The sequence below is a fragment of the Nanorana parkeri genome, unplaced genomic scaffold (assembly GCF_000935625.1).
Source record: "Nanorana parkeri isolate BGI_ZX_2015 unplaced genomic scaffold, ASM93562v1 scaffold54, whole genome shotgun sequence".
NCBI classification, from domain to species: domain Eukaryota; kingdom Metazoa; phylum Chordata; class Amphibia; order Anura; family Dicroglossidae; genus Nanorana; species Nanorana parkeri.
This window is the reverse complement of record NW_017306322.1, coordinates 1,704,052-1,730,953: the sequence shown is the minus strand read 5'-3', so window position 1 is coordinate 1,730,953 and position 26,902 is coordinate 1,704,052. Positions and strand designations below refer to the sequence as shown.

Genomic DNA, 26,902 nt, shown 5'->3' with positions numbered 1-26,902 from the left:
TCGGCACCCTTCCTGTTAACCATGCGGTGCCATGGCAGTGGGGGGTTGGGGGGGGTTTCCTTCATGGTTTCTTGCACCGGGGCCCTGAAGGTTCTAGTTACACCTCTGTGTACACTGTCTATGCCAGGTGGCCCATTTTACTCCTGACCCCTACTCTATATACACTATACTGTATTGTTCTTTATATCAAGCTGGCTAACAGAGTCCCAACTAGTTTTATTACTTTTGCCACCTACAAAACCCTTTAACCCATCAGCAGCCAAAACAAGTGTTGCAGTACTCAGCAGAAAGGACAGCGTCAAATGATGTTTTCTAAATATTTTATGCCAACTGTCTTTTCAGAATAATATTTGTTTATTATTGTATTCTCTGCAGGAGCTGTTGGGTTGCTACACTTTTAATACACTGTAGAAACTTAAAGGCATTTGGCATGCCTGGAATAGAATGTGGAAGGAGAACCTCTGTCAGGTTTTTATCACTGCCTGTGTCCTCTCTGAGGGGACGTACCCTTCCTAATGTTCTGATCAGTACAATGTTGGAAAGCGTAAGTGATGAGAAATTTAGAATTTCAGATTTAGAAATTCCGATTTCCTCTAACTTACTGTTACAATGGGACTCCAACAGCATAATAAACAGGAACAGGAACCATACCGCACTCCTTACCGGGATTCCCACTTGATGAGGATGGGTGCTCGAAATGACTACGGATGGCACCGCTACACATTCACTTCTTAATAAATATGTCCCAATGCATCCTGCATATCCCTTTAATCACAATTCAACATCCACTCAATCTGTTTATAAAACACATAGGGTTTTTTTTTTATTATTCTAAAATATAATTTTGGACATTTAAAAGTGCAACAGTTAACACATCTGTGGAGTACATCACAGTCAAAACAAATAAACAAAGGCAGTGATACAGCTTAACATAATTGTTTTGGCAGTATTTAAGGACTATATAGTAATAAAATATACAAATTGATGTATAACATCATCATAGCTTACGTCCTTCATGGCAAAGTAGGACTTTTAACACAAAACCCATTTCGTAGAAGTATCTCCTGATAGCAGTGTTTACTGGAAAATAAAAAAATTGCATTTGAAAGTTGAGTTTGTTGAACTTTGATGCTATTGAAATAAAAAGAAACTACCATTACGGTAAATAAATGGAATGTATCATGGAACCATCACACCTTACACTGCTTAATATATTAAACAATCTTGCAGATTTGGTCCACTTGGTTGGTTCTTTGAACCAGTTTCCAGTTTATATTGCATATCATTTGGATTATTACCAGTATTTAACAGTGGCTAATTATTGCTAATGGCTAGTCAACAAAGTTGAATTATATAATAATATTAATAGTAAAAGACAAGAATCCAGATGTCTTATGGCAATCAAACATACATCATATTCCCAAGATTGGTAGCTCCATTGTTCCTAATATGGCCTTCCTAATGGCAACCTAGGTATACCTTTCTTGCATGACCATTTTAGATCATGCCAAAAACAACATAGGCATCAGCACTGTACAAATATTTTTTGAAAGCCCAGTACCATATACTGTTAATTACCCATAGTTCATAATTCATGAAATTGTTTAAAATTGTATCATGTAAATAATATCACATAATGTTTAATGTTTCTCATAATCTGGCATTTTAGAACATGTTTTAGAACCTAAAGAAACAGAAATGTTCACAGTTGTTTATTGATGGAGTCTTAGCCCAAGCTTATGAAATGACCTGAAGTCTACTATTGTGATATCATGCCATATGTTCTACACAAATGCCCTCTTCATCAGTTTCTATGCTTCTGATATCCACTACACATCAACGAAGTGCATAAGCTTCCTCTTTCAGTAGAACCCCACTCAGTGGAGTCAGTTAAGGTTATTTTCACTCTGTGCCCCCTTTTGTACTTGTTTCAATAACATTAGCCGTGACATCACTGTCACTAATATATTTTTGCCAAATTATTTCTTGGTCAGCTCATTGAAGGGACACCACCCGTACCATTGACACATGTAAATCTAAACCTATACAATCTGATTAATGTTTTAGTGTATCATAATACAGTTAGAAATACTTAGTATTAGTTTATTTTACTTTGTAACATTGTAGAAAATTCTAAACTAGAGCTAGCTCTATTCTGTATGCTTCATCAACGTAAACTCTAGTGGTCAACATTTTTCTGCCAAACCTAAAGTCACTTCTACCACATGTTAGCAGAATTCTGCTATAAGCACTATTTCAAAATCTGTATTAATCCACAGACACAAAACTACATGACTTTATGTTAGCTTTTGTAATCTTTAAAGTCCCTTGTTAAAAAAATATTACTTTCAATTTATTACAATGGGTTACCAAAAATACTTCTAGTATTAATGCAAATATTTGCGTTACTTGCAGAGAACAATAGTTATGAAAGCATCGATGGTTACTGAGGCCCGGAGCCCCACAGTGTTTACCCCAACTTATGTTAAAGTTTGTTAAAGAAACGTATACTTTATGAGTCTTCTTCAGTCCTTGAAAGTGGTTTAAAAAGTGTTTTTCAGTTGTTTAACAGCAGCCAATTAAAAAAAGGAACAGCATGCAAAGTCTTGAGTGGTCTGTTCGCATTAGTTTATATAATAAGTTTATTTCTTCATTATTTACATAATTACACTGATGACATTCAGCTGCTGGTTGGTGCCTGCTTCATATAGGCTGGAATGCCCTTGGAACACATAGCTACAGTTTAAAGGTCTGTCGAAAAACATAAAAAAATATAGGAAGGATATGCTGAGATGCTACGATGTACCGCATGATAGAAATAAAAAATGTACTTGGAAGAGCTCAGGAAGCTGACCATTGATTCCAGTTCCTACTTGTGTTCTAGGTGCACATAAAGTTCTGAGAAAGTACCATGTGGTTGGCAAGGCTAATAGTTCCTTGTCATATTGTCCATTGCAATAAAGTGGTCTTCTGAGTAAAAAAATAGAAATCCCTGGATGTCATTTCTCTTGCTTTTGTTATTTCCTTGGAATGATTAGAGGAAAGGATGTTGAGATATGTGTTCTAGAGAAAACTGTCCTCAACTAGATCTGAAGAATCTATTCCAATGTCATCCATCATTTCAATGTCTTCAATGGTCTCATCCTCTCTCTTGACAATTGTCGAGCTGCTGGATCCAGTCTCAATTGCACTTTCTTCAGATGTTTGAGAACTGAAATTAAAAATGTTTTATCAGTTAATCAATGTATAAAAAATGATAGTAGGCAATACAATTCTGTGTTGTTGGGTTTACTGACTTCCAATCTACCTGGAAATGCATTAAAGCTCAGCTTCAGCTCAGTTTTTATGAGGGGGTGGATGGGGGAAGGGTTAGGATTTTTGTCAGGTGAATATGGGCTGGAAAATAAAATTTAGTTTCCCCAAGAGGATAAGGGTCATGAATAAAAATGTGGCAGGATTTCTAACTTTTTCCCATATTCCTAAAACAAATTAGGAATAGAGGTGTCAAGAGGATGTTAGGAATGTACCATGTTTTTAAAATTACCCATGTGCCAATAGTCTGCAATCCGCTGGTATATGGTAAGTGTACATGGGTATTAGAGGTCAGTTTTAGCATACAGTGCTCCATAAGCTCCAGTTCAAATACTGCCTTTCACATCTATAAAAAATGCATCATAAACGGATGTCAGAAGTAAAACACAATTGCCTGTGTACCCTTGCCACAAAGTTTCCAGCCACTTCCAAGATCTGCCAAACTCCTCCCATTAAGTATTAGGCACACAAAGGTCTAATTTTGCTGTACAAAAACCAATGGAGATGATGATGTTGAGTAATAGGTCCTGGAAGTGGAATGAATCGGGCTGAAGAGGGTTGTGAATATTAAGGTAATCTACCTATTATACTCGCTAATTTAATCTCAGCTGATCCCCTTTTAGTAATCTTTCTCTCATTGAAACACTTAGGTCTAGGTGATGACTGTGGCCACAGTACCTCAAGGCCAATCTTAGTTGGGTATGTCCATTTTCTTTTTACATTATTAACTTGTTGAGTCATTAAAAGAAAAGAAAGCTCCTGTAATTACCTGTGTCTGTTTCTCTTGCCTGACTCATCATCTGAAACCGGGTCAATATCTGGAAGAGGGATGATGTAACCACTATCAGCACTGAGTCTTTGTTCATCAAATACATTATCTCTGTCCTTCATTTTATTCTCATTCTTGTAAGTCACCCCAATGTAAGAGTTGTCATTTTCGCAACCCATACGAGTTACAGCTGGATGGTCACTTTTCAGGAAGTCATGAAGAATCTTCTCATAGCACTGCAAACAAGGGAACATATATAAGTTGTGGAATACTGGTATAACAGTCAACATACAAACACAACCAGACCCTACCATTAGTGGAATTTGTGTTAAACATATACGCAGATATATGAGACATGTGAGAATTCTGGGTGTCTTTAGGAGTTTTACTTCTAAGGAGGTTTACTTTAAGCTCCATACAATCTTTCTCTACATTTATTAAATGATTTATATATCCCAGTACTGGTACTCTTTTAAGTGACAGTATGAACCGCACTTATAAAATAACCTTTATTGTGGTGTTTGGCTTCCGTATATGTTTGCAAATGTATGTACCTGAGACTTTTTTTTTTATTATTATGTTAAATGAAGATTTTAATAATCTCCCTTTAGCTGAGTATCAGGAAGTATGTTTTGTGTTTTGCTAGCACTGCTATCTGCTCATGATTTAATCATGGGATCACTAAGTAATATCATAATATCAGAACAATACAATACACTTGTATTGTTGAGTAAGATACAGGTATTGTCTGACCAAGTTTGAATACAAAATGAACTGGGCAGCATGGTGACATTCTAGTGCCTATTGGACTATGCAGTGATATTATTACAAACTGTGCAACTACTACTGCTTATGAAAATGGACAGGTGCAATGTTTATATGATAGAATATCTATTTCTGCAACTTCAACTGGGCAGTTTTTGTGATGTTAAAACTAACGTAACAATCCCTGCCAGAGACAGAATGTTTAAAGTGTAGCTCATTATATAAATGTAATTAACCGCTAAATGTATATGATAATGAGGAAAGGTTTATGAAAATTATCCCAAAGATATAGTTAACAAATTATTATTTCCTTTTTTTTTTTTTACTTCTGTGAGATTTGCCATTGCACTAGATCCTTTTAACATTTGTTAACATATTACATGCGGTACGAAAACAATGCTAAAGGATGTCTTTGTACCGTTTTATACTCTGCAGGTAGAAGGCTTTCCACTATTTCGCTCAGATGGTAGAAGGAAGGTCTCTTCTCTGGCTCGCTGTTCCAGCACTTCCCCATGATGTCATATCTGGGATTAAAAAGACAAATTAAGTTGCCTTCATAATCACCATTGGAAAATATTTTAAGGTATTACGGACCCGCTGATCGCCTATATGTGTAACACCCGGTAACGGGTGTGTGTACTGATCGGGTCTTTTCTGCCCGTGGGTGCCCGCTAAGGGGCGCGCGCGAGCAGAAAAAAATTGCCGTCTGGAGACGGCAACCCGCAGATGCTGCAGTGCCGTCCGTCCGTTTTTCTACTACGGGCGGACGGCAAGAGGTTAAACATGTATACTTACACTTCATGGGTGGCATACTCTGGTTTTGCCATTCTGTAGCCACTTTTGATTTTGTTATAAAATGAAGAATCCACTACCATCCCTGGGTATGGTGTTCCACCTTAAGACACAAGAAAAACTTAATAAGGGTGCTGTTTCAAATACACACAGCTTCTCTGACCAATGTAAACCATTAATTCTAATTTGAACCACTTGTGGAAAAAACATATTAAGCTAACAACAATACAAGAAAAAAGTCCTCTTGTTAGCTAAGTATGTATTGGTCCTCACCATTTTGCTTTACAGCTATAAAGCTTTTAGATCTCCAAAGCTGAAATAAAATGTGATTGGCTGTGGGTTTCAAATAGCATTTTCTCTACCCCCACATTTCATCTATATTGTGTTTTGTTTATGATTCGCATACTGGATGTTCATTGGTGCACTGAAAAACGATGGATCAAATACAATTCATTGTTTTTCATTGTACTGCTGATACCATAAAATGTTTTACCGTACCTGTTTTTGGTAATCAGCACAGTATGATCACAATGCAGCATATCACATATCAGTTTAATGGGGTATACACAATGCTGGTGACCATACCTCATTCAATGAATAGGGTTTCTTATTATTAAATCTCACATAACATGATAATTATAAACACCTACCAAGAGAAAATATTTCCCAAAGAAGAATGCCAAATGACCACACGTCACTCAGGGTTGTATAGAGGTTGTCAAAGATGCTTTCTGGTGCCATCCATTTTACTGGGAGAAAAGTCTGCAGAGCATACAACAAGAAATGCAGCAGTGAACCCAAGGCCAGAAGTCTTAACTTTACACAAATAACAGACAGGCCAATATGATGTGTCTACAAGGAACATACAGGGGAGCTTTTAGCATGTGGCATCAGCTGAACTCACCTTCTAACTAGCTTAAAATAGGCTATAACATAGCAAAGTATATAATCTCAACAAATATTTACAGGACTAGTACTTGTTTGTGTGTAGGATAAAACATTTAGCCTAGGCAGACTTTGGGTGTGGCTGGCTAAATTAAGCTAGTGATTTAGGGTTTGCATACGTTAGATAAATGACATGTAATTTACTCTGACCTACACTTCCACCAAGCATCACTGCTCTAAAATCAAGCATGGCCATGAAAATTATAATCTTCTTTCTGTGTTAGACTGTAAAGCAAGGGTAGAAGTGATACGTACGCTGCCCTTTGAAACATAATTAGAGTCATGCATGATGTCTCTGGCCAGACCAAAGTCACAGATCTTGACTATTTTCCCCTGTGCCAGCAGAACATTTCGAGCTGCCAAGTCACGATGTACGCACTGTATAAGGATAAACAACATAGAGAAATTAGGGGCTTTGCAGGGAGTGGATTGCAAAACAACTCTGGAATCATTATGTGAAATGTATTTACATTCTTCGAAGCTAGGAACTCCATGCCTCGAGCAACTTGGTAGGTGATGCTCAGCAAATCCAGCATCGTCAAACCCTCAAAGCCTTCATCTGAGAATAGGTTTTTGACCTCTGTTTAAAGGAAAAATAGAAATATTTTATTTACAGTCAGACACTAAACTTGAGGACTATCTAAAGAATTAAAAAGCATGTATAGCTACATTCTAAATTTGCAAACATTCCTTGGTACGTTGATATATTATATATTATAAACTTGATATTTTATACACTGCATCAAGATCTCCCGTGTTGCCAAACATATTTATTATTCAAGTAGTCTGCCGTTTTAGGATGGAAAGAGACTGACTTATTTGTATTTAAACTTAATTATTGAGCAGACATAATATTGTATTTACACCCCACAAATAATAACACCCACTTCTCATAAATCTTCAATCTTGAGAAGGGTTCGGAGATAATCCATTACATTAGAGGACATTCAAGTAAAAATGGTGTCCACTGTAAAGAGTCAGAACATAGCATTGAAACCAATAAGGATATTAATTATCCTGTATTTAGATATATCTGTAGTATTAAAATAATTTTAAAAAGCTGACTTAAGTGCTTAACTACTTAAAGCTGCTAAATGGCTTATTTACCTGACATGGGCTTCTTTTTGTAAGATGCAGGACGATCATACCAGGACCTCTGAATGTCAGAATACTTAGACACCTCGTTCATCTCATGCATTGGAACATACTGGGTATTGTCAACCTGCTTCATGTCCATATAATCACCATTATTTTCAAAGGATAAAATTACATAGCTGCAATGGAAAAAGAAAAGTTATCAAAACCTGTTGAACAGTTTCTTGTAATAGAGGTCAGATACATACATGCAACTTGTAACTCATAATTTCAGCAGAGTAATTGAATGCAGGTAACATGCTATTTTTCACATGCAGAAAAGCAGAAATTATAGGTGAATTTGTCCATATATGATCAGTTCGGTTGGCTTTTCGTTAACCAAAATGACCTAGAAGAGGACATAATGGTTAGATGTTTTCACTATTGAAGATCAACTCAGGTCTGTGGACATTTTTAAAATGTAAAGATAGAATGTATTTTTATAGAACTAATAGCATATTAAATGCCTAAAGCCCAAATCATGGTTCATAAAATATTCTACAGTAGTCCACTTTATAGTAGGTTAAAGACACTGGCTAGAGGGGGTTGTATGGTATCTTTAATTGGGGGAATCTGACTGTGGAGAAACAATAGTAAATGCTACTTACATAGGTGACACACTATTAATTTTGATGGAACTTTTCCTACTAATGCCCTCCTATGACACCTGCTTTGGTCAAAATATGTCTTGTTACCACACTACACTGGTCTGTTAGTGTACACTAAGTATACTAAGTACACAGTCCTGTGGCAACATGTGTTTTGTGTAGTGTTTACCCCACACTACTGCATTCTCAGGAGCATATCTGTTCTTTTAATTGGAATCTCACGATGACAGTACATACAGCACACCAATGAGAACTTTTCAAGTGATTTTTATTTTACCCAATGCAGATTATGTGTTTGTCTTTTTAAGACTCAAGACCAAAAGATCACCTGTACCTAGTGGAATAATAGTGACATATATGACACTTCGGTGGCTTTGGTCCAGTAATAGGCGCATAAGGCCCGTGGCATACCTTTTTATAGCAACCATGTTGGAGTGCTGTGAACTTTATGAAAATATAAAGTATATATGTACAAATACTGGATGTATAAAATACAGATTATCTCAAGTTGGCATGCTTTATGTAAGGATAATAAATATGTTTCCATCCAATTAGTTTGCATTAAAAGTCACATACATATTAGTATGAAGGTAGAAAGTAAAAAGGTGCCATACTTTTCATACCTTCTGGTGCTCTCATCAACCGGGTTCAGTCCAAAAATGTCAAGATCTTTCTTCAGCTTTTCTGACTGTCGACTCTGAAAGTTGTCCCGATTCTTGTGCAGATAATTCACCAGGTCCCCATAAAAACAGTATTCAGTAATGATGTAAATAGGTCCTAGAAGATAGAAAATTAGCCAGTTAAGCTACTGCTTTTAACAGTTTTGGATGAAGTGGTCTAACTGCACCTCTGTATATTTTGGACAGATCTAACAAATCTAACTTAGCTTTTCTAACATCTAATTTTGAACTTAGAGGATTATTAAAACGGCTCTAAATGTTTAAATACTGTACACAGTTGTAAATTCACGTTTGGGCATTAGAGAAGTATTCCATCTGAGATATCACCAAAGGTTTTATAAAGAGGATCAAAGTAAAATAAAAAATTAATATAATAATAATATTAGATACCTGACTTGGTGCATGCTGCTAACAAGTTGACTATATTCAGATGAGGTCCAAGGTGAGTCATGATTTTCAGTTCAGACATTAGAGCTTGTTTCTCACTGGATCTGGCAGTGGCTGTTAAGTAGGAAATAAATTGATATATTTACATTTGTTCAAAAAGTATATGTATCATTAAATGTTTTTTTTTAGATAGATAGATAGATAGATAGATAGATAGATAGATAGATAGATAGATAGATAGATAGATAGATAGATTATCGTATGGATAAAATATAAATAGAAAGATAGTAAGAACACCTACGTTTAAGCATTTTCACAGCTACTTTCATCACAGGCTGTGACCGGCTAAGTCCATATGCGGCACCTTCTACTACCTTTCCAAAGGCACCAGATCCAAGTATTCGACCTGAATATTATAAAACAAAACACAGATTGTTCTATAAAATTGTATTAAATAAAACAGAAAAACAAGTAAACTGAACTAATGTTTTCAGCTGCAAAGAAGAGCAAAATAACATGCTTACCAATTACATTGTCACACTAATTGCAGATGTGTCAGTTTTTGCGTAGATGCTAATGGTTTCAATAATCTGCTTTTTTTTTTACCATTGAATTCTCAAAAATTCTCAAAAAGTTAAAGGAACCTTAGTTTTCTTACCAAGAACAAGGCCATCTCTTGGAAATTCCCATCTTGAGTCATAGGGCAATTGCATTGGATCTACGTATATATACTCATGGCCATCTGGGCTGATAGACTCAATGACACGCCATCTAATTTCATATCTAGGTTTCTGAAAAATAAAAATAAAAATTAGGTGTGAGAATGTCTATGAACAAATGGGGTGTTGACCACTGCTTCACTGTGTGTGAGAGTCATTTCCTACCTGCTTCCATATGATGACTAGGACTATGAGTGATATGATGACAATCACAAGAAGAACGAGTACCGCAGCTGCCACTGTTAGTTCTGAGCGTAGAGCTGTGAAGAACAATTCCTTGATTACAATACTATATTTTCAAACACTGAACTACAGGGCTATAATAACAAGTATGAGTAGGAACCCAGGTTTTCCTTTTGGTTCATGAGGAGAACAAATTTTAATAAGGGGATTGAAGGGTTTGATAATGAGCACTGCACAAGCTGCAATAACCTATAAATCAACAATTATGATTCATTGTTCTGACTCTACTAGTTTAAGAAAACTAAAATCTGGTTGGTTGGTTGGTTGGTTGGTTGGTTGAAAACAGGGGAAAATGCATGAAATAACTTTTTGGTATATGAAATGTTAACTCTAAAAAATATGCACTAAGAAGCAAAGCTTGGCAAACAGTATCAAGGATAAATTGGGGTACAGGGAAGAGTCTGTTTACTGAAGTCTCTAGTATAATAAAGTAACTGTTATCAGCTAGCACAACCAGCCTTTCAAAAGAGCATTTTAGAAAGGTGCATTGTCTTAGTACTTACTAGCAGCAACCAATTTCAGCTCCCTTGCAACAACCCCAAGATCATTCTTTGCTATGCACCGAATTGCTACAGTCTCATCAACCTTCTTGAAAGTCACTTGGCTCTCCACTGTGTTCTCATTGTTTTGATGAGTCTCCATCATGATTTCTGTACCATTGGTTACCAAAACAGACCAGGAGCTGTCATTATTACACCTGAAAAAAACAGCACATTGTTAGGGATCAGGTGTTGCTATGTCATGGACCACATATTGTCACACTGCAGAAAATGTAAGCCCTTTACCTTTTTATATCCTTGCACACCAACCATTCAACATCAGGAATGGGCATTCCTTTAGCCAGACACTCCACAGTTTGCTGACCAGATGAGCCATGATGATCATCCACCAGTTGTAATATCAAAGCAGGAACTGTGGGGAATTGAAGAAAAACTAAACATAATACTTTCCGAAGGGGTCTATTAAGAAATGTTTTAGATAAAATGTTATGTTTTAGATACTTTCTTTGTAAAAATAATTATTAAATTGCTAAAGCATATGCATAGTACATTCAGATCAAATACTCAAGGTCTAAGAGGGTCTTACAGTGTTATCATTACCCTGAGTAAGTTCTGGAGTTTCAGAAAGCCTGAAATACTTTTATACTTTCATGCTTTTATAATGACTGGTAGATAAGTAATTAGACGGCTGCGGTGCAGGGTGACCCATTATTAAACAATCAGGGCCAAAGGTAGAGAAAAGGTAGTTATTCGAGAACCTATGTATAGCAGTAGGTGTCCCAGAACAAGTTAGTGACTGTGACTAAAACCTGTCAGGGCATACTGGAAAGCCTTCTTACAAAATGTTCCATTGGCAGAAAGAGAAATAACAAAAGAGAGCTTATAGGGACACTGCCATTCATAGTATTGGGAAAATGAATTTTGTTAATGTTCAATCTTGTATAGACAGTACTTTTTCTTTTATGGCACTTGTGAGCTCTGCTGTTAAAAAAAAAGTTATTAGTAAATTACTGAGGACCTGGGAACTGAAATGTTATGGTACTTGAGTAAGCAGACAAATCATGGCTCTGGGAGGTTTAGTTGGATGTCCAAGATGTAAGAGACTCTCCTTTAAAAAGAAGTGGGTCTGGACTGGAGTAATCCATGGGGACTGACCCTCAATATGGGTATTGAAGAGTGGAACCTAAAATGCTAGATTTAGGAATAACAATAGTGTAAAATCACAGGCCAATGGAGATTCCCTGCAAGTGACTTATGTGCATAGAATATGAATCCCTACTATGTGTCTGTGACAAAGACCATTTATGTTATTTGTGCTAAAAAGATAGAATCACCTATAAAATTATGTATTTACCTTTAATTTTCAGCTCAAATGAAGATGTTTTATTTTCTGCATCATTCTGAACTACAAGTGTATACATGCCGCCATCCTCTTCTTTGACACGGATAAGATTCAATCTACTTAAATATCTGGAAAAAACAAGATGCACACATTTATGGTATATCTAAAAATATGGTATTTTTAAATGGTATGTATAAAGTGAATATATACTAAAGCTACACACTTTGATGGCCACAGAGTTGCAAAGAATATATTTTACTGGAGCTGAGCTATTAGTGTGAGAGCATAACAGGAGTGTCACAACACCAATGGGAGTGCAACAATCTTTTACAGATGTCCTTACGTTACATTCCACATTAATCCTCATTTTAAAAAAAAATAATTAAATGTAAAACTCAGCATCTGTGAACTAGACTAAATCTGGGCATACACTTACAGATTTATTTAGTTCAGCCTGAAATGTGGACTGACAAATCTCCCCTGCTGCTGTTCATAATAAATAAACAGTAACTGCAGTTCATTAGATGACTTTAAGTCTATTCTGGTGTGTTGGCAGCCCGATCAGACGAATGGACTCTGTAAATGCACCCCATCAGACCAGATAGGCCTAAATGAGTCCTAACTAAATATAAATATAAAACTTTTATTTATTCCAAGACATGAAATTGGTATACAGTTTATCTATGTCTTACTTAGCTTCCTCATTCCTGATTGTGGTCGTAGTGATCTCAGTCATGCTGTCATTCAGGGTGACATAGTCCTTTAACCAGAAGATCTTTGGTGATGGGTAAGCCTCTACCTCCACAGAAAAAGATTTTACTTCATGGAGATTTGCAAATTCTAGCTGTCCAAACTTGGGGATCAGTGTTACAAATCCTTTATCTGCAATTGAAAAGGATTTACAGAAATTACACAAAGTGTTACAGGTATTTTAAAATCCATTTACTTCCACAAAAATAAATTTTAAAAAATTCCAGCTTAGCTATGTAGCACAGTGCATGTTCTTTGTGATTCCCCTCTCGCTCACATATGTCAGCCTACTAAAATTGACTAAAAACAATGTCCTTGGCTTATCCTGTAGCTGATTTTAACTCCTGCTGAAACTGACTTTAACCATACTGAGCATGATTCACTAAAGTGCCAAGTGAGGTAAACTGAGATGAGGCGAACGCGTCAAAAATCCAATAGCAAATTTTTACAAATCTGCACCAACCCGCCCGTAAAATTGCCTTTTACTCACCGTGAACTGTCACGTTAACTGTTTGTGCTTCTTTGCCGTCTCCTATGGCAAAAATGACTGCACATTCATATTCCCCAGAATCCTTTTCTGTAACATTTGGGATGGTCAGTGTATATTCCAGTCTCAATTGAGGCTTCTTGCTTTCTTCAACTTTTTTAATGCCAGATTTTCTCTGCAATTACAACACATACTCTTTAGGGCACACAAGAAATAAAACTTTACCATGTAATTATTTAAGAGAGTCAGTTAGTGTTATAGGCCGATTCTACAAACATGATGCAACATTTAGATTCTGTACAAAACATCTGCCAAAAAAATCCAGTGGCATGTTACCTTTGTAGAATATAATTTAAAATTCATTGGGCAATACTAAGTAAAAAAGCTGTAAGTATTGGTGTTATTATGTTGTTATTTGATGACGTTTAAAGTGGTTGAGTTAGGGATCAATATTTGCAACTTGATTTAAGTGGATTGACTTTTCTATCCAGGGTCACTGTACAATCATGGAAGGGAGTTATGCAAGAATAGAAATTGTCCTCCATATTTGAAAATGACAAGGGCATAACTATAGACTTGGCAACAACAAATTACATCTATAGGACTTGAGGGGACAGGAGATGGGAAACATTGCTGATTATGCCAAATACTAATTTATATGCCAAAATGTCTGCTAAACAAGAATGTAAGACCCTGTTAATAATCCAGAGTCATATCTAATTCATGTGCTATCTGAGAAGCCCAATCTTCTGCCCTGGTTCTCCTGTTCATTTTATTCAGTCTGTTATTTTTAGGCCATGTCACAGTCATGTGCTTAATATAAAGACATAATGAGCAAGGCCTAATTAGCTGCTGGCTGTGGCTAAGTGATCACCTAATTCCCTGCGGATAGCAAATTTTGTCTGTGCACTATTGTTCTTTTCCATCAGCACAAAAATTATTGTATTTTCTCAGTGATGGCTTTTTTGATGTCCTTTAAATGGCAGCATAATCACAAACAATATAATAATTAGGAAGAAATAAAGTCAGTCATTGTATACTATTGATTGATCAAAGAGGGTCATCGTGCTGCAACCTGTTTTGTTGTCAGGGCAGTAACATTTGGTAATTTGTTTAATCCCATTCCTTTAATTTCCACACTGCCACAAAATTATAAAGACTGTTTGGAGGTATAAGCATTCACACTGTCTGCTTGTGTTTTTTCCTGCAGTTTTGAAATGTAATAGGTGATCAGTTTGAACAGTGTATGATATAGTCCTACTTCATCCTGTAGAATATATCTTTATATTGGCAACATCATGGAATACCAAAGTTAACTATTCATACGATCAGTTAATAAGTAACTAAAGTACTACACGTCACAGAGTTGAAGTGAGGAAACAGGAAAAGAGAATAACATCTAAAAACTAATGGGGGTGAATAGAGTTTGTGTAGAAGGGAATGCTTTCCCATCTTGGTCTCCCCATGGTTGAGCATCTAGGTAAATAATCTTGCATGCAATTGTGGGTAGACATAAGAGATCTAGGGTTGATCTATTTGTATCAACTTGTTGTGGCTGTCCTTTGGTATACTGGTGAGTTTTAATTGATTGTGATTCCACAATCAATTAAATTCCTACACAGTGATTTAAGCAGGTAGCAACAGCATTTGGCAAATTTGAGGAAAATTGATGTATATATAGTTTGGTAAGACCTATGCTACTAATTAGTATTCTGTATTAATGGAGAATTTTCCTTTATGATGAGGAGCCCCTAATGATTTTGCTATGGAGCCCCATCACAAATAGTTGCAGCCCTTGATCAATACTTGTATACCTTCTGTATGGAGGACATTGGTGAGTCCAGCTTTAGCTGTCATTTGCCAACTTTGGAGTGGACTAGCATTTATAGACACATTTATTTTGAGTGCATTTTTTTATAATGTTAGATTTCTAGTAATTTATCAATGGCAGGAAAAGGCTGTGAAAGCAAAGCAGTGATTAAATATATAAGGTGCTGGATTTACATTTCTTCTTTGTAAAGTACTATTATACCTTAAATAATACAGAGGAACAGTCAAAATAATGTAGTTAGGCAAAGCAATCTTCAGTTTAATGTTGTTGTGATATCCAATTGCTGACCTGGGTTACTACTTTCTACTCTTGTCCTAGTTAAACATTAACTTGCAATTTTACCTGCTTTCCGGGGTAATTCCATTGCAGATCAACCAACTCATTGTCTAGAACAATGCAGGAAATGGTGATGGTTTCACCTGTAGTGTAAACAGTTTTTGGAGCTTGCATTTCCACTGCAATATTATTACTTGCTGTAAGACAAAGAAAGGGCAGTTTATCAAACATTAACAATATTAACATTTTTAGCGGCTGCACATATTGAGCACTTTTCATTGCACACTTTTGAAAATATTGAAGTTGTTTTCCATTTTAAATTGATTGAAGATGACAACTAGTATCAACATATAAGTGAAAGACTCTTAGGTTTGTGGCCTGTTTTATGGAAGACGTCTATAAATCAAATGTGCTATAGACATAATCAGTGTTTAGTACAACTGTTTAGATAATCTCTAATTCTTTGTTATGAGAAAAGGGCACTGTGTTTAGTTAATATCTATATGTGTCTCTGCTAATTGCTTCTTTTATTTTCTATTTGCTTTGTATTATTTGAGTGATAAAGTAATAATTAAGAATAGCTAAAAAGAAAAAAAGAAAAAAGATTATTTTTCTGAAGTCTATTACGACAATGGCATTTAAGTTCTGAAAGTTTTATTGGGTATAATGAGTTAATTCGAAGCTCTTAGGCCCCATTCACACCAGGGCAGAAGCGTTTCAGCGGGGTTTACAAGCGATTTTTGAAAGGGCGCTTTTAATCGCGTTTCAGCGCATTGCAATCTATATGGAAAATGCGCGGAAAAGCCTTGCGATTGCATGAACAGTCCCCATAGGAAGGTATGAGATCTTTCATGTCGGCGGTTCAGCGCGGACAAATCTGCGTGACCAAACCGCCCTGGTGTGAACAGGGCCTTAGAGATTGAGCCCAGCAAAATGTAGCCACACGTAAAATACAATCTGCAATAGTTACTGACTAGTCTTGAGTTTGATTCTGTGTTGAACACTGTACAACACTGTAAAAAACTAGAAAAGTCAGACAGATGTGTTCCCCAATTAGGTGCATCCTTTTCCAGCAAAATCAAGGAAAAAGTAAAAGTAAAAACGAATAGGTTATGCTTATCTTTCCTCCAGTTATTTTATGAGAGGCCTAGTTTAGCAGAAAAAAACAGAATATACCATAAACTGTATGCAGTATTATTCAAGTTCTCTTTCAGTTTGCACAATACTAAATATTGACAGTAAAGGACTATTTAGAAAACCAACAGATTTAAGATGATTGCACAATTTAACAGAATAAAGTTGGATCGAGAAACGTTATTTTGCTGTGGGTATTCTCTGATCTCCACATACACCCTCTGGATGACCAATCACAGGGGAAGGAGCAATTGTCTAAAATAGATTTTCCCAATGACTGTTACATCCAGCGCCATGAGCTTCTGTACAATACAGAAACCCTTATCCTCAGCTAAATAGTTTGTGCATGTTTATGCAGTCATTCTATTTTAGGATCTTGTGGTGCTCAGATCAGACAACCACCATTTATAGATAGCCTTGGACAACAAATTGTGGTCCATTGAGAAGCAAATCATATTACAATCGAATTGTTGATCAGGGTGGATTGGATGGTAGAAATAAAAAACGGCTGGTAGGTGCAATGTATGTATCATGCGTGCTTTTGAAGGAGGAAAATGAACATGCAGTCTGAGTGAAGGTGTGAGGGAGTAGGATCTAACCAGTACAGGACTTGAGCCCCTAGTTCTCATTCTGACAGAGACAATTTTTTCCATAGTAAGGACAATCACATTTTGGCCTCTCCCTTGACCCTAGTATAATTGCATTAAGAATGGGGCATGGTTTTGCCAAAAGAATAACAAACCCATAAAACTTATATATATATACTGAGTGGCCAGATTATTATGACCACCTGACATTTATAGACAAATTAGCTATAATTAGCTATAATTTCGCGCTGAAATTGCTAGAGGGCCAGACGGGAAGCAGATTGTTTACCACGACAGTAGAAGTGATTTTTTTCTGAAGATACGGGTAAACCACGCGATTTAACATATATATATATATATATATATATATATACTGTATACATATACAGTGTATATATACTGTATATAAATAATATCCAACAGATACATTTTCCCAAAACACTGCATAAATCATTTTCTGACATTATAAGTACCTTTCCATGTCTGTAGGTTGAAATCATCTGTTATGAAGAGCACACCATTTACCATGGTTTCACAAATGTAGACACTTGATAGGAAATTGCCAACAAAACCTTGCTTGCTGTCGTAGAAGGCATTGACAATCTTGTCCATCTCTTTGTTCCTCAAGGTCACTTGGCTGTTGGGATCAGTTGTCCGACAAGGAACGATAGCAGAGTCATCTTCTTCCACTACAATAATGTGGTCAAACATTGCACATGGAACAAAAGGAACTGTGGGATCTAAAAAAACAGCCCATATATGAGTAATAAAGCCTTTATTCCATATTGTGGACATATATATATATATATCTCATATATCCACATGTCAACATTATCTATGCAAATTGTACAAAGGAACATCACACTAGTGTTGAGTCACTGCTACTATCTCATTCAGGGTCTCTGATTCGCAATAGAGTTTAAATTAAATTCTGTTTATTACACCAAGGAAAAGCTTTGCAGTTCTGGAAAAATTTACTCTCCATTTGGTACATCTTAAAGAAAAACAATGACCACTGCCTCTAATATCCATGTAGCCCTAGTTCAAATTTATGTAAGCGAATGTTTCTATAAACGTGAAATAAATAATAAAACATTTCAAAATCAAGCATTTGTAGTTTGTGATTGGTGGTAAGTGGACAAACCTGGAACATAAATGTACATTTCCATGCCTTCAACTTCCAATTCATCTGTCTGGGTGTGATTGTAATAGCAGGTATAGGATCCTGTGTGAATGGCAGACGCGTTCTTCACTTCTAGCACTGACATAAAGAGTCCGCTATTGTTTTCTTCATGCCGGATGTCTACATTGTCATCACCGTTATCTTCAGTGGGATACTTCCAACTTAGCTCACTCTCACCACTGCAGCTTATTGAAATGGAATGGTGTAACTGTACTACCATCTCATCATTCTCTGGGAAGATCATCGGCAAGGGGTTCGTACCATAAGTAAAAAGTGGAGCTGTAAAGCAAGCAAACAACTTTTCATCAGCCAACAGTACCTTACTGATGATCAATTCTGAAGAAGAAAAATTATTTTTATGGAAAGATGTCTTTATTTTAAGTTAAACCTAGAGCTCTTATGTTTAGAGTACTGAAAAGGAAAGATTTCATGTTGCTTAGAACAACCAGACACATTCCAGTTTTCCTAAGTTAGGAAAAAAAACTGATAAAACCATTTTGAGGTCCATGGGCTTATTGTACTGTAACATTACTAGATGCACAGTGGTCCCACCAAACCCCAGTACTCAATGTACCCAAAACTATATCTGCCTGAGTTAACTTTAGAGTAAAGGCCTTTGATTTGTATTTTTGCTAGTGATATGTGAGAAAAAGGATACTTCGCATGAATTGCTAATTCTGTGATTTACAGTTGTACAAATCTCTCTGTGGGGTATCATTGTATAAATATATCTAGGAATTAGTATTCATTAATTTCACAAGTAAATCAGCATTTGAATATCTAAAAAAAAATCAGAGCACTGCCATTCCCTGGTCAAAAAAAACAAACAAAACAGCCTAAATGTACCTGATATAAATTGAAGATCAATGCATCCATCTCTCAATAATTCTTTTGTTATATACGTTTATAAAATAACATTACATATGTTCTTTTGTACATTATTTAATACTATCCTCACATCGTTTTTTCTTAAACTTGTTAATTTATTTTGCTACACTGTAAGCACTTTATTGTTACTCTGAGGGTTCAGTAGTTGTCCAGAGCAATAAAAGAGACAGAAGCTGATATTAAGAATGATTTCTAGAACTCAGCTAAATAATTATACTGCACATACAAATTTATTTAAAATTCATTCAGCAAGTTTTGTGATTCAGGCATTCCTGCTAAACAGCACAGCCAGGTCAATGTCCTCACTTTTCTCCACTGCAGTTAAGAAATAAAGTTTTTGCATTAACCTGACCCAATGGGCTGACTGGACAATGATAGTGCAACTACAACACTAAAGTGATCCTCGCTGTGCTCTCACTCTGTATCCTACTGTAACCAAGCAACCAGTGTTAGACTGACTGACTGCACTGTGATCATCTGGATTGGCTCACATTGCTGCACATTTCCCTCCCAGTCTGCATTCTTCACTTCGGGGGCTTACAAAAAGCTAATACAAAGGTAGATGAAGCTAATTTTACTGTCTGCATTAAAACACATATTATATGTTTATGTAATGACTACATAACGGCATTCAGTTGCGATCTTTAGTTCTACCTGGAATTAAGTTTCAATCTTTACCATGCAGACACATTCATTTGGCTTATATACATTAGATATTGCAAAAATGTCATACTTACCAATAAACAGAAAGCATCCCAAAATTAGGGATTTCCTTGGGGCAAGCGCCATTATTCCTCAAGCTGCAATGATAAAAAAACATGATCAGTACATATTATAATGAAAATCAGCAGGAAATAAAAGTTCTTGATCTTAGTACAGGACTTGCATATATTGTGGTGCCCAGTAAATGTATTACTTACTTACTTAAAATGCCTTACTCTATTCAGATATGGAGCTTAAGGGGAATAACTGGTGAATCACACCAAATGCCTCTACCACAGTCACATAAACAGAAAAACACTGAATGCGGTTGATTTACTACAGGCAAACAGGCTGTTCACTGTGCAAGAGAATTTGCACTAGGGGAAGACTACCCTTTGTTTAGTGAATGAGGTGAAGTAAAATCATCTGATCATGCGCATGCAAATATGCTTTTTTAAGAAATTTCATGTGACTGGGTATTCTTGGCAAAGTGAAATTTCACCACATTCACTAAGCTTCCCCTTCAAAGTGTATTTGCCGGAGAAGCTTACTGAATTTGGTGAAACTTCCCCTACAAAGTGCATTGGCCTTTAGTAAATCAACCCCAATGAGATTTGATCAGTAAAGATACATCATAGAAGAATAAATGCAAATGGAAGCAAACAGGAATGCTGAAGCGCCCCCAGGAAATCCCCATGGAATGGTGAATAAAAATGCAGACGTCAACAGATTCATAACACTCCTCTACAATGCCCTCTACTGGTGTCTAGTTCTGATTCTGATGTGTTTCCCCTAAAAAGTCTGAAAGTGAGCTATTCCCAGTTTACCGAATGTCATGTAAAACCATTACATGAAAACAACATCTGTAATCTGATTGATGGACAAGACAATTCAATCTATTTCAGGCTCAATGACTCAGCCCCACTGTATACATTGCATGAAGGTGACGATGTTGACTTCCATATGATTGGATGTGCAAAGTTAACAGAGATTAAAACATTCATTGCTAGACGAAATAAAAATCAACAGAATATCATAGGGAAAGAAAAAAAATGCAATGATAGAATCAAACCAAAATGTACATTATCTATAAGCCTAAAAATGTTGTCTGTCTATGTCGGCAGTAAGACAGAAATGATGTCACTTTTCAGGAATCGCAATGACATATCTTAAAATATATGTAACAACGAGGTACATGAAACCAAGATATGAAAATCTGTATCTTGCATTCCTCCTAAAATATGCCCTACCCTTCATATACATATACAGCACATTCATTCAATGTTACAAGTATTTGCATCATGAAGCCGCCACCCGGGCAAAACATAGAGAATTAAACATCTGTATCATGAGATTATGGCAAGAAATATGACTAGATATACATAATATGGACATTGCATCCAAGAAGCTAGATAGGTATCCTATGGGTATGAAAAACATCAAAGGGCCCAGGAGCTGAGCCTGTCTGTGTTTTATCAGGACACTCTTTGTAATATCTATCTTTTGTCTAAAGCAAACAAAATCCTTTATCTATAAAGTGACTGTATGCAACAAACATAATTAAGAACCGTTTTGTCCTAAAACCACAAGGAAAAACAAGTTACTTTCTTAACAGTCATTATCCAAATGGTTTATTTGATATGGTTTCTTTTCAAAACCATTTTTTTCTCATAAGCAATGGACTTCTACTATAGTGTGTTCAGCTAGAACAATAGTTGTATAAAGGGACATTTGAATAAAAATATATATATTGTGCTTAAAGATTTTACCAGGAAATTGTATATTTTTATTGTATAAATTAAATTTGGATTGAAAATAAATGCCTTCTAGTCCACCTCAGATATGGTTTGGGTGTATAAAAAGGAGATGCTTCTGAATGACCAATGCTGCGCAGAAGTGATATTATAGTTTGCATTGTTTTGGGCACACCAAATCACATGAAGGATTCTTATAATATTTTTACAACCAGGCATTGCAAAGCCAAATGATGGTGTCCCCCTCCTCACTTCACCATTCTGTAGACTACACAAATGACAGAGGGAATGCTGCCTTCAGCATGACCTTGTAGAAGGAGCTGAGATATCAGTTGGGTGTAACCACAAACACCATGGAATTATGCCATGTCCCCCCTCCAACAAGACCTCTAGACCAACACTATGCTGTGTAAAATCATCTACTTTATTATAGCTCTTAAAGAAACTCAGTTCTAGAACCCAGCACAGTTTGGGGTTTTATTTGCTCTTTCCCAAACATATCCGGTAAACGTTGAAAACCAAGGGTTGTGCCTTTTTATATCACACACCTACCACATTCAATCAATCAGAGACCAACATTCTTACCAATAGGAAGTCCCTATTTTAGCCTCCCTCTCCATGAATTCCCCATTGCACAAAATTGTTAAAAGGATTGGGGAATCGAGCTGCAGATGCATGATGCCTTTATTATGGCCTTGTGAGAGGCGTAGGAGGCACATTCTTCTAAATTAATCTCACCACTGGAGCCACAAAAAGATATGAGTCTGTTGGGTGATGTAACCAGACACTGTCCAATAAAAATGGATTCTTGGGTGAGTGGATCTTTAATCTATATGGACTGCATCTTTACAGTTGAAAGTCAGGCAAGTCCCCAATTCATGTAAAGTACCCCTGGTAAGGTCACATCTTCCACAGAACAAAAGACAATGTGATAAAAAAAACGCAATGTGTGGAATGTTTTTCAGTATGCCACAAGTGCCATCATGTGTAAAGAAACAGGGCAGATTTAGTAAAAATAATTGTGTCTACCATTCCATTCATACACCCAAACTGAGCCAAAACATAGACATTTCTGCAAACCTGGTTTGGTATTACGTTTAGTATCAGAGAAGAAAGAGCCTATCTCCATGGTCAGAAGAATACAGCTGGGTATCAACATAATACACCCTCTGTGTGATAGGACCATGAAGCATCAAAGGGAAACTACATATTTCATATACTAATATAAAATGAAATACTGTATATGTTTGGCCTGGACTATAATAAATAAATAAATAATCTACAAATGCACTATACCATCCAAAACCACTACACCTATAAGTGAGATTTAATAACTCACAGATATTTTTATTAAATGATGTAGATGTTTTGAGGAAATGTGATTGGTTGCTATGATTTACTGCATTTTGACATGATTACTACACTACACTGTCTTCCTGAATAACTTGCCATGCGCTAACGCATTTTGTGACATGTTTGTTAAAAGACAAGCTGCTAAAATAAAGAATGCTGTCAGATTCAGGTTCACAATTACAAAATGAAGGAGAAAGAAGCAGCACTTTATTTTTTTAAAAAGCATGTCACATGTCAGTGTGGAATCCCACCAGAATGGAACTATGGAAAAGTAAATGTATTTTAATTTTGCTGTTAGTTAATTATTACAAAGGGCTAGCCTATAAATAGAAACAAGCATTCTGGAATCTAAGGAAGGCTTTTTTTTAACTGAGAGCATTTTACTAATGCTTGTTGTTGTTACCAAATGACTACATTTTTGCAAATGGAAGCACTTGGATTTGTAATTCTTTATAGCTAAGGCTAGGACTTTTAGATTTGGACATTTGCAATAAGAAAAATATTCTGATCAGAAAAAACAAACCAATGTACCACAAAAACTAAGTTGCTAAGCAATACCTAGCAACTTTACTGACACTGTATGCGTGGCAGCAATTTTTCTTTTGCATGCCTAAAACGAATGTAATGTTGCATACAAACTTGCCTTACTTCTAAACAACATTGGAATGTCTTAATTGTCAAATAAAATACAAACACAACTGCTGAGATCACTCTGTATAATGTATGCTGAAAAGCTTTTAAGATCTTGGATAGAACATGTAATTGGGAATAAATGTCATGAGAAGGGAACAAAACACATTAACAAGAGCCATCTACTGCTGAAATAACCCATCTTTCGTTTTACTTCGATCATGTGTAATATGTATATTGACCACTAGAGGGCAGTGGTGTCCTAAACATGCACAGCCCTGGGTATAATGCTGGATCCAGATGCTCATGACCATCTGAAAGACCCCTTGCATTGTCTCTTTAATCTGCAGTCATAAACGTCAATTACAAATTGTTATTAAAATGTAAGCAAAAATATTACGGCCTGTATTTCATATAAATCCATGTCCTGATGATCCTTTACTATATAACTGATATCATGGCAGTACAGAACACTTGCATGCTTTTTATTCTTATGTCACAGTCCAGCTGTTTCTTCTAGCCAGATATAAAAATTAAGCACATCATATTAACTAGTGGGGTTGATAGAGACTGTATCCTATTAATTAAATAAGATGATGTTGTGTTCACTGCAAAACAATGTGCTACCGAATTTCCTTCACACATGATTCGAAGTGAATGCAGTTCAGTTTCACTAATTGTACTCCGTTCATTTTGCCCTGTTATTATTATATTTAGGGGGGGGGGCAAAAGCTTACATTATTTTTTTTTAAGTATTTAAAGGCAATATACATAACTAATGCAGATCAGGGGTTATGTACTAAAGATGTAGCTCCTCTAGTCTATGATGTCTGCCCAAAATACTCATTTGGATTTAGAGGAAAGCTGAGTTTTCTAAAATGAGATGTATATGAAGTAAACCCCAACTATGATGTGAATGAATCCTTCAGTCAGTCAGGCAGATATCTATATGACCAGCCTATAGCCTTCCACTGTCAGCAACGTGTCTACAAATCTGCCTTTTCTTTGCTTGTAACATCTCATACACAGTACAAAGCAAATCATTCATCAAAGGTAAAATACAGAAGTTACAAGTGCAATGGCTGCAGCCTTCCTAATTTATAGATAGCACTGTGTGTCTATTTGACCCCAAATCAGGACTTTAAACAGTCACCAGGGACAAGCCAGGTTTGAAGATGAAGTAAATGGATTGAGCAGAGGCTGAGAAGAGAAGCTTTGCTTGAAGTCTCTCCCAGCTGACAAAATACTAACCAGAATGTCTTTTCCAGAGGCAGAAGCTGCACATGGGGTCAACGAGTATTGTCACCGGTCCAGGCAGGGGACAAAGTGACACAACAGACACCATCTATACACCAACAAGGTACAGGGCGAGAGATCAGTCCAATCCTAATAAATAATGCCTCTGTGGCATCAATTGTATTATGAATATAATAGGAAACACCTATAAACAGATTATCAGGTATAGGAAGCAGTGGGCATTGATTTAAGAGATAAGGAAGCAATCTAAATAACAAAAAAATATTTTTTTAAAAGCCACAGTTATTACTGAAGGATTTTAGAAGAAATATAAAAGCACTGATAAGAACAGAAACGGATGCCAAATAATAATAATGCTAATAATATTACTACTACTACTACTACTACTACTATTATTATTATTCATATTATTATTATTTAGCCACTATTTCACTAGCCAACCATATCAACACCAATAAACTCAGAATTAGTTTGTTTGTTATATAGAGTGAAAACATAACTGTGGGTGAAATAAATGTTGCTATAAACAGCCATGATGATGCAGTTTAATGTTTAAAAAATGTAAAAATAAATAGATGAATAAATAAATCAAACGATTTGTTCATGTATTTATTTTGACATTTATTTTGACATTTTTACAAGCTAAAAAATGTTTCCCTTTAATTTGTAAACGAATAATATTTTTTATGTATCTTGATACTGTGCACAGTAAAACAAATTTGCATGGAGGAAAGAAGTACACAATTTTTCGTTGCTGATCTGATATTCAAGGCTGATTTCTTCAAGAATTCTGTTAGATGTTCACATTTTGTTTCGGGTTTTTTTTTTTAAATGAACCTATATGGTTTGATGGCATATATTTGTTTTGGATCAAAACTGCCGACATTAGCTATTTATAATCCCAATAAATACATCGTAAATAAAATAATAAAAAAAGAATTGTACACAGGATTATATACTAATATCACGACATAGGTATTTAAAAAAATGTGTGAAAAGCAAGCCTTTCCAAAGGCCTCTTTAACGACATTACAAACCGGTAAAAACGAAATGTGTTTTTGATTAAAAATGAAATTAAATCAGGTTCTAATGTCTTAAAAACGAGTCAATTGCAGTTCGGTTATTGTGATTTGAACGGGACAAGGAAAAGACAAGCACAGTGACGGCCACTAGAGGGCAGCAGAGACCGTAAGAGCGATCCCTGGGGCTTCATAGTCCCTCCAAGTCCTCTACAGAGACCCTCTGGACTGTGGCTCCAGCCTTATCCAGCACATCCGACAGGCACCACCCAAACCAGCTCTGCCTCTCTTTATCATCATGTCAAGCTGCCCACACCAATGTTGGCTCATTTGTTTTTCTTCTTTTCTGTGTCTATCGAGTCCTACTGTATATCTGAACTGGTGCCAAAATGTCTATCTTCATTTCACTGCTGTTCAATTATTCTTACAGATCTAACAGTTTAACCAAGGTCACCTATCTCAGAGCAAAGTATAAAACAGGAAAAATTACAACACAACCTCAAGAAACGTATACTATGCATCCAATGATTTAAAATAAGGCTTATTTTAGCAAATAAAAAACTGGTGGGTAGGTCAAAACAAGAGGTATTGATTTTCCCCTCACCATTAATTTCACATAAGTGTGCAGATTTACACAAAAGAATCATCTGAACAGAATTTAAAGCAATGAGGATAATAACCAGAACACACTGGGCCAGTCCACATCCCCCATCGCCAGCATAGTCCAAGTTGGAATAGTGCATAGCCCCCCTCCCCCTCTCCTAGGTCACATCTGGAAGAAGGGGGGAGTAATTGTACCCTGCCTATAATGTCTTCCATACCAGTCATCTGGCGTCTCCTTCTCTATCAGACTTT

At 36.1% G+C, this 26,902-nt stretch overlaps 1 protein-coding gene across 3 annotated transcripts in view; it reads right to left on the bottom strand.

The window, feature by feature from the left end:
- Window positions 1-801: 801 nt before the first annotated feature.
- PDGFRA (platelet derived growth factor receptor alpha) overlaps window positions 802-26,902 on the bottom strand; it is a 30,722-nt gene continuing 4,621 nt past the window's right edge. For 2 of the 3 annotated variants that reach the window (XM_018575876.1, XM_018575884.1), the window contains exons 2-23: window positions 20,070-20,132; window positions 18,406-18,723; window positions 17,735-18,001; window positions 15,607-15,737; window positions 13,437-13,608; window positions 12,889-13,078; window positions 12,209-12,324; window positions 11,140-11,266; window positions 10,858-11,051; window positions 10,277-10,371; window positions 10,051-10,183; window positions 9,694-9,798; window positions 9,396-9,506; window positions 8,940-9,102; window positions 7,691-7,857; window positions 7,054-7,163; window positions 6,839-6,961; window positions 6,289-6,400; window positions 5,642-5,741; window positions 5,265-5,370; window positions 4,082-4,317; window positions 802-3,211 (exon numbers count right to left, since the gene is read on the bottom strand). In XM_018575876.1, the coding sequence (XP_018431378.1) occupies window positions 3,064-3,211; window positions 4,082-4,317; window positions 5,265-5,370; window positions 5,642-5,741; window positions 6,289-6,400; window positions 6,839-6,961; window positions 7,054-7,163; window positions 7,691-7,857; window positions 8,940-9,102; window positions 9,396-9,506; window positions 9,694-9,798; window positions 10,051-10,183; window positions 10,277-10,371; window positions 10,858-11,051; window positions 11,140-11,266; window positions 12,209-12,324; window positions 12,889-13,078; window positions 13,437-13,608; window positions 15,607-15,737; window positions 17,735-18,001; window positions 18,406-18,723; window positions 20,070-20,121 (3,276 nt within the window). In that variant the 5' untranslated portion in view covers window positions 20,122-20,132 and the 3' untranslated portion in view covers window positions 802-3,063. The remainder of the gene's footprint in view (window positions 3,212-4,081; window positions 4,318-5,264; window positions 5,371-5,641; window positions 5,742-6,288; window positions 6,401-6,838; window positions 6,962-7,053; window positions 7,164-7,690; window positions 7,858-8,939; window positions 9,103-9,395; window positions 9,507-9,693; window positions 9,799-10,050; window positions 10,184-10,276; window positions 10,372-10,857; window positions 11,052-11,139; window positions 11,267-12,208; window positions 12,325-12,888; window positions 13,079-13,436; window positions 13,609-15,606; window positions 15,738-17,734; window positions 18,002-18,405; window positions 18,724-20,069; window positions 20,133-26,902) is intronic. The other variant, XM_018575891.1, reaches the window with a different exon arrangement.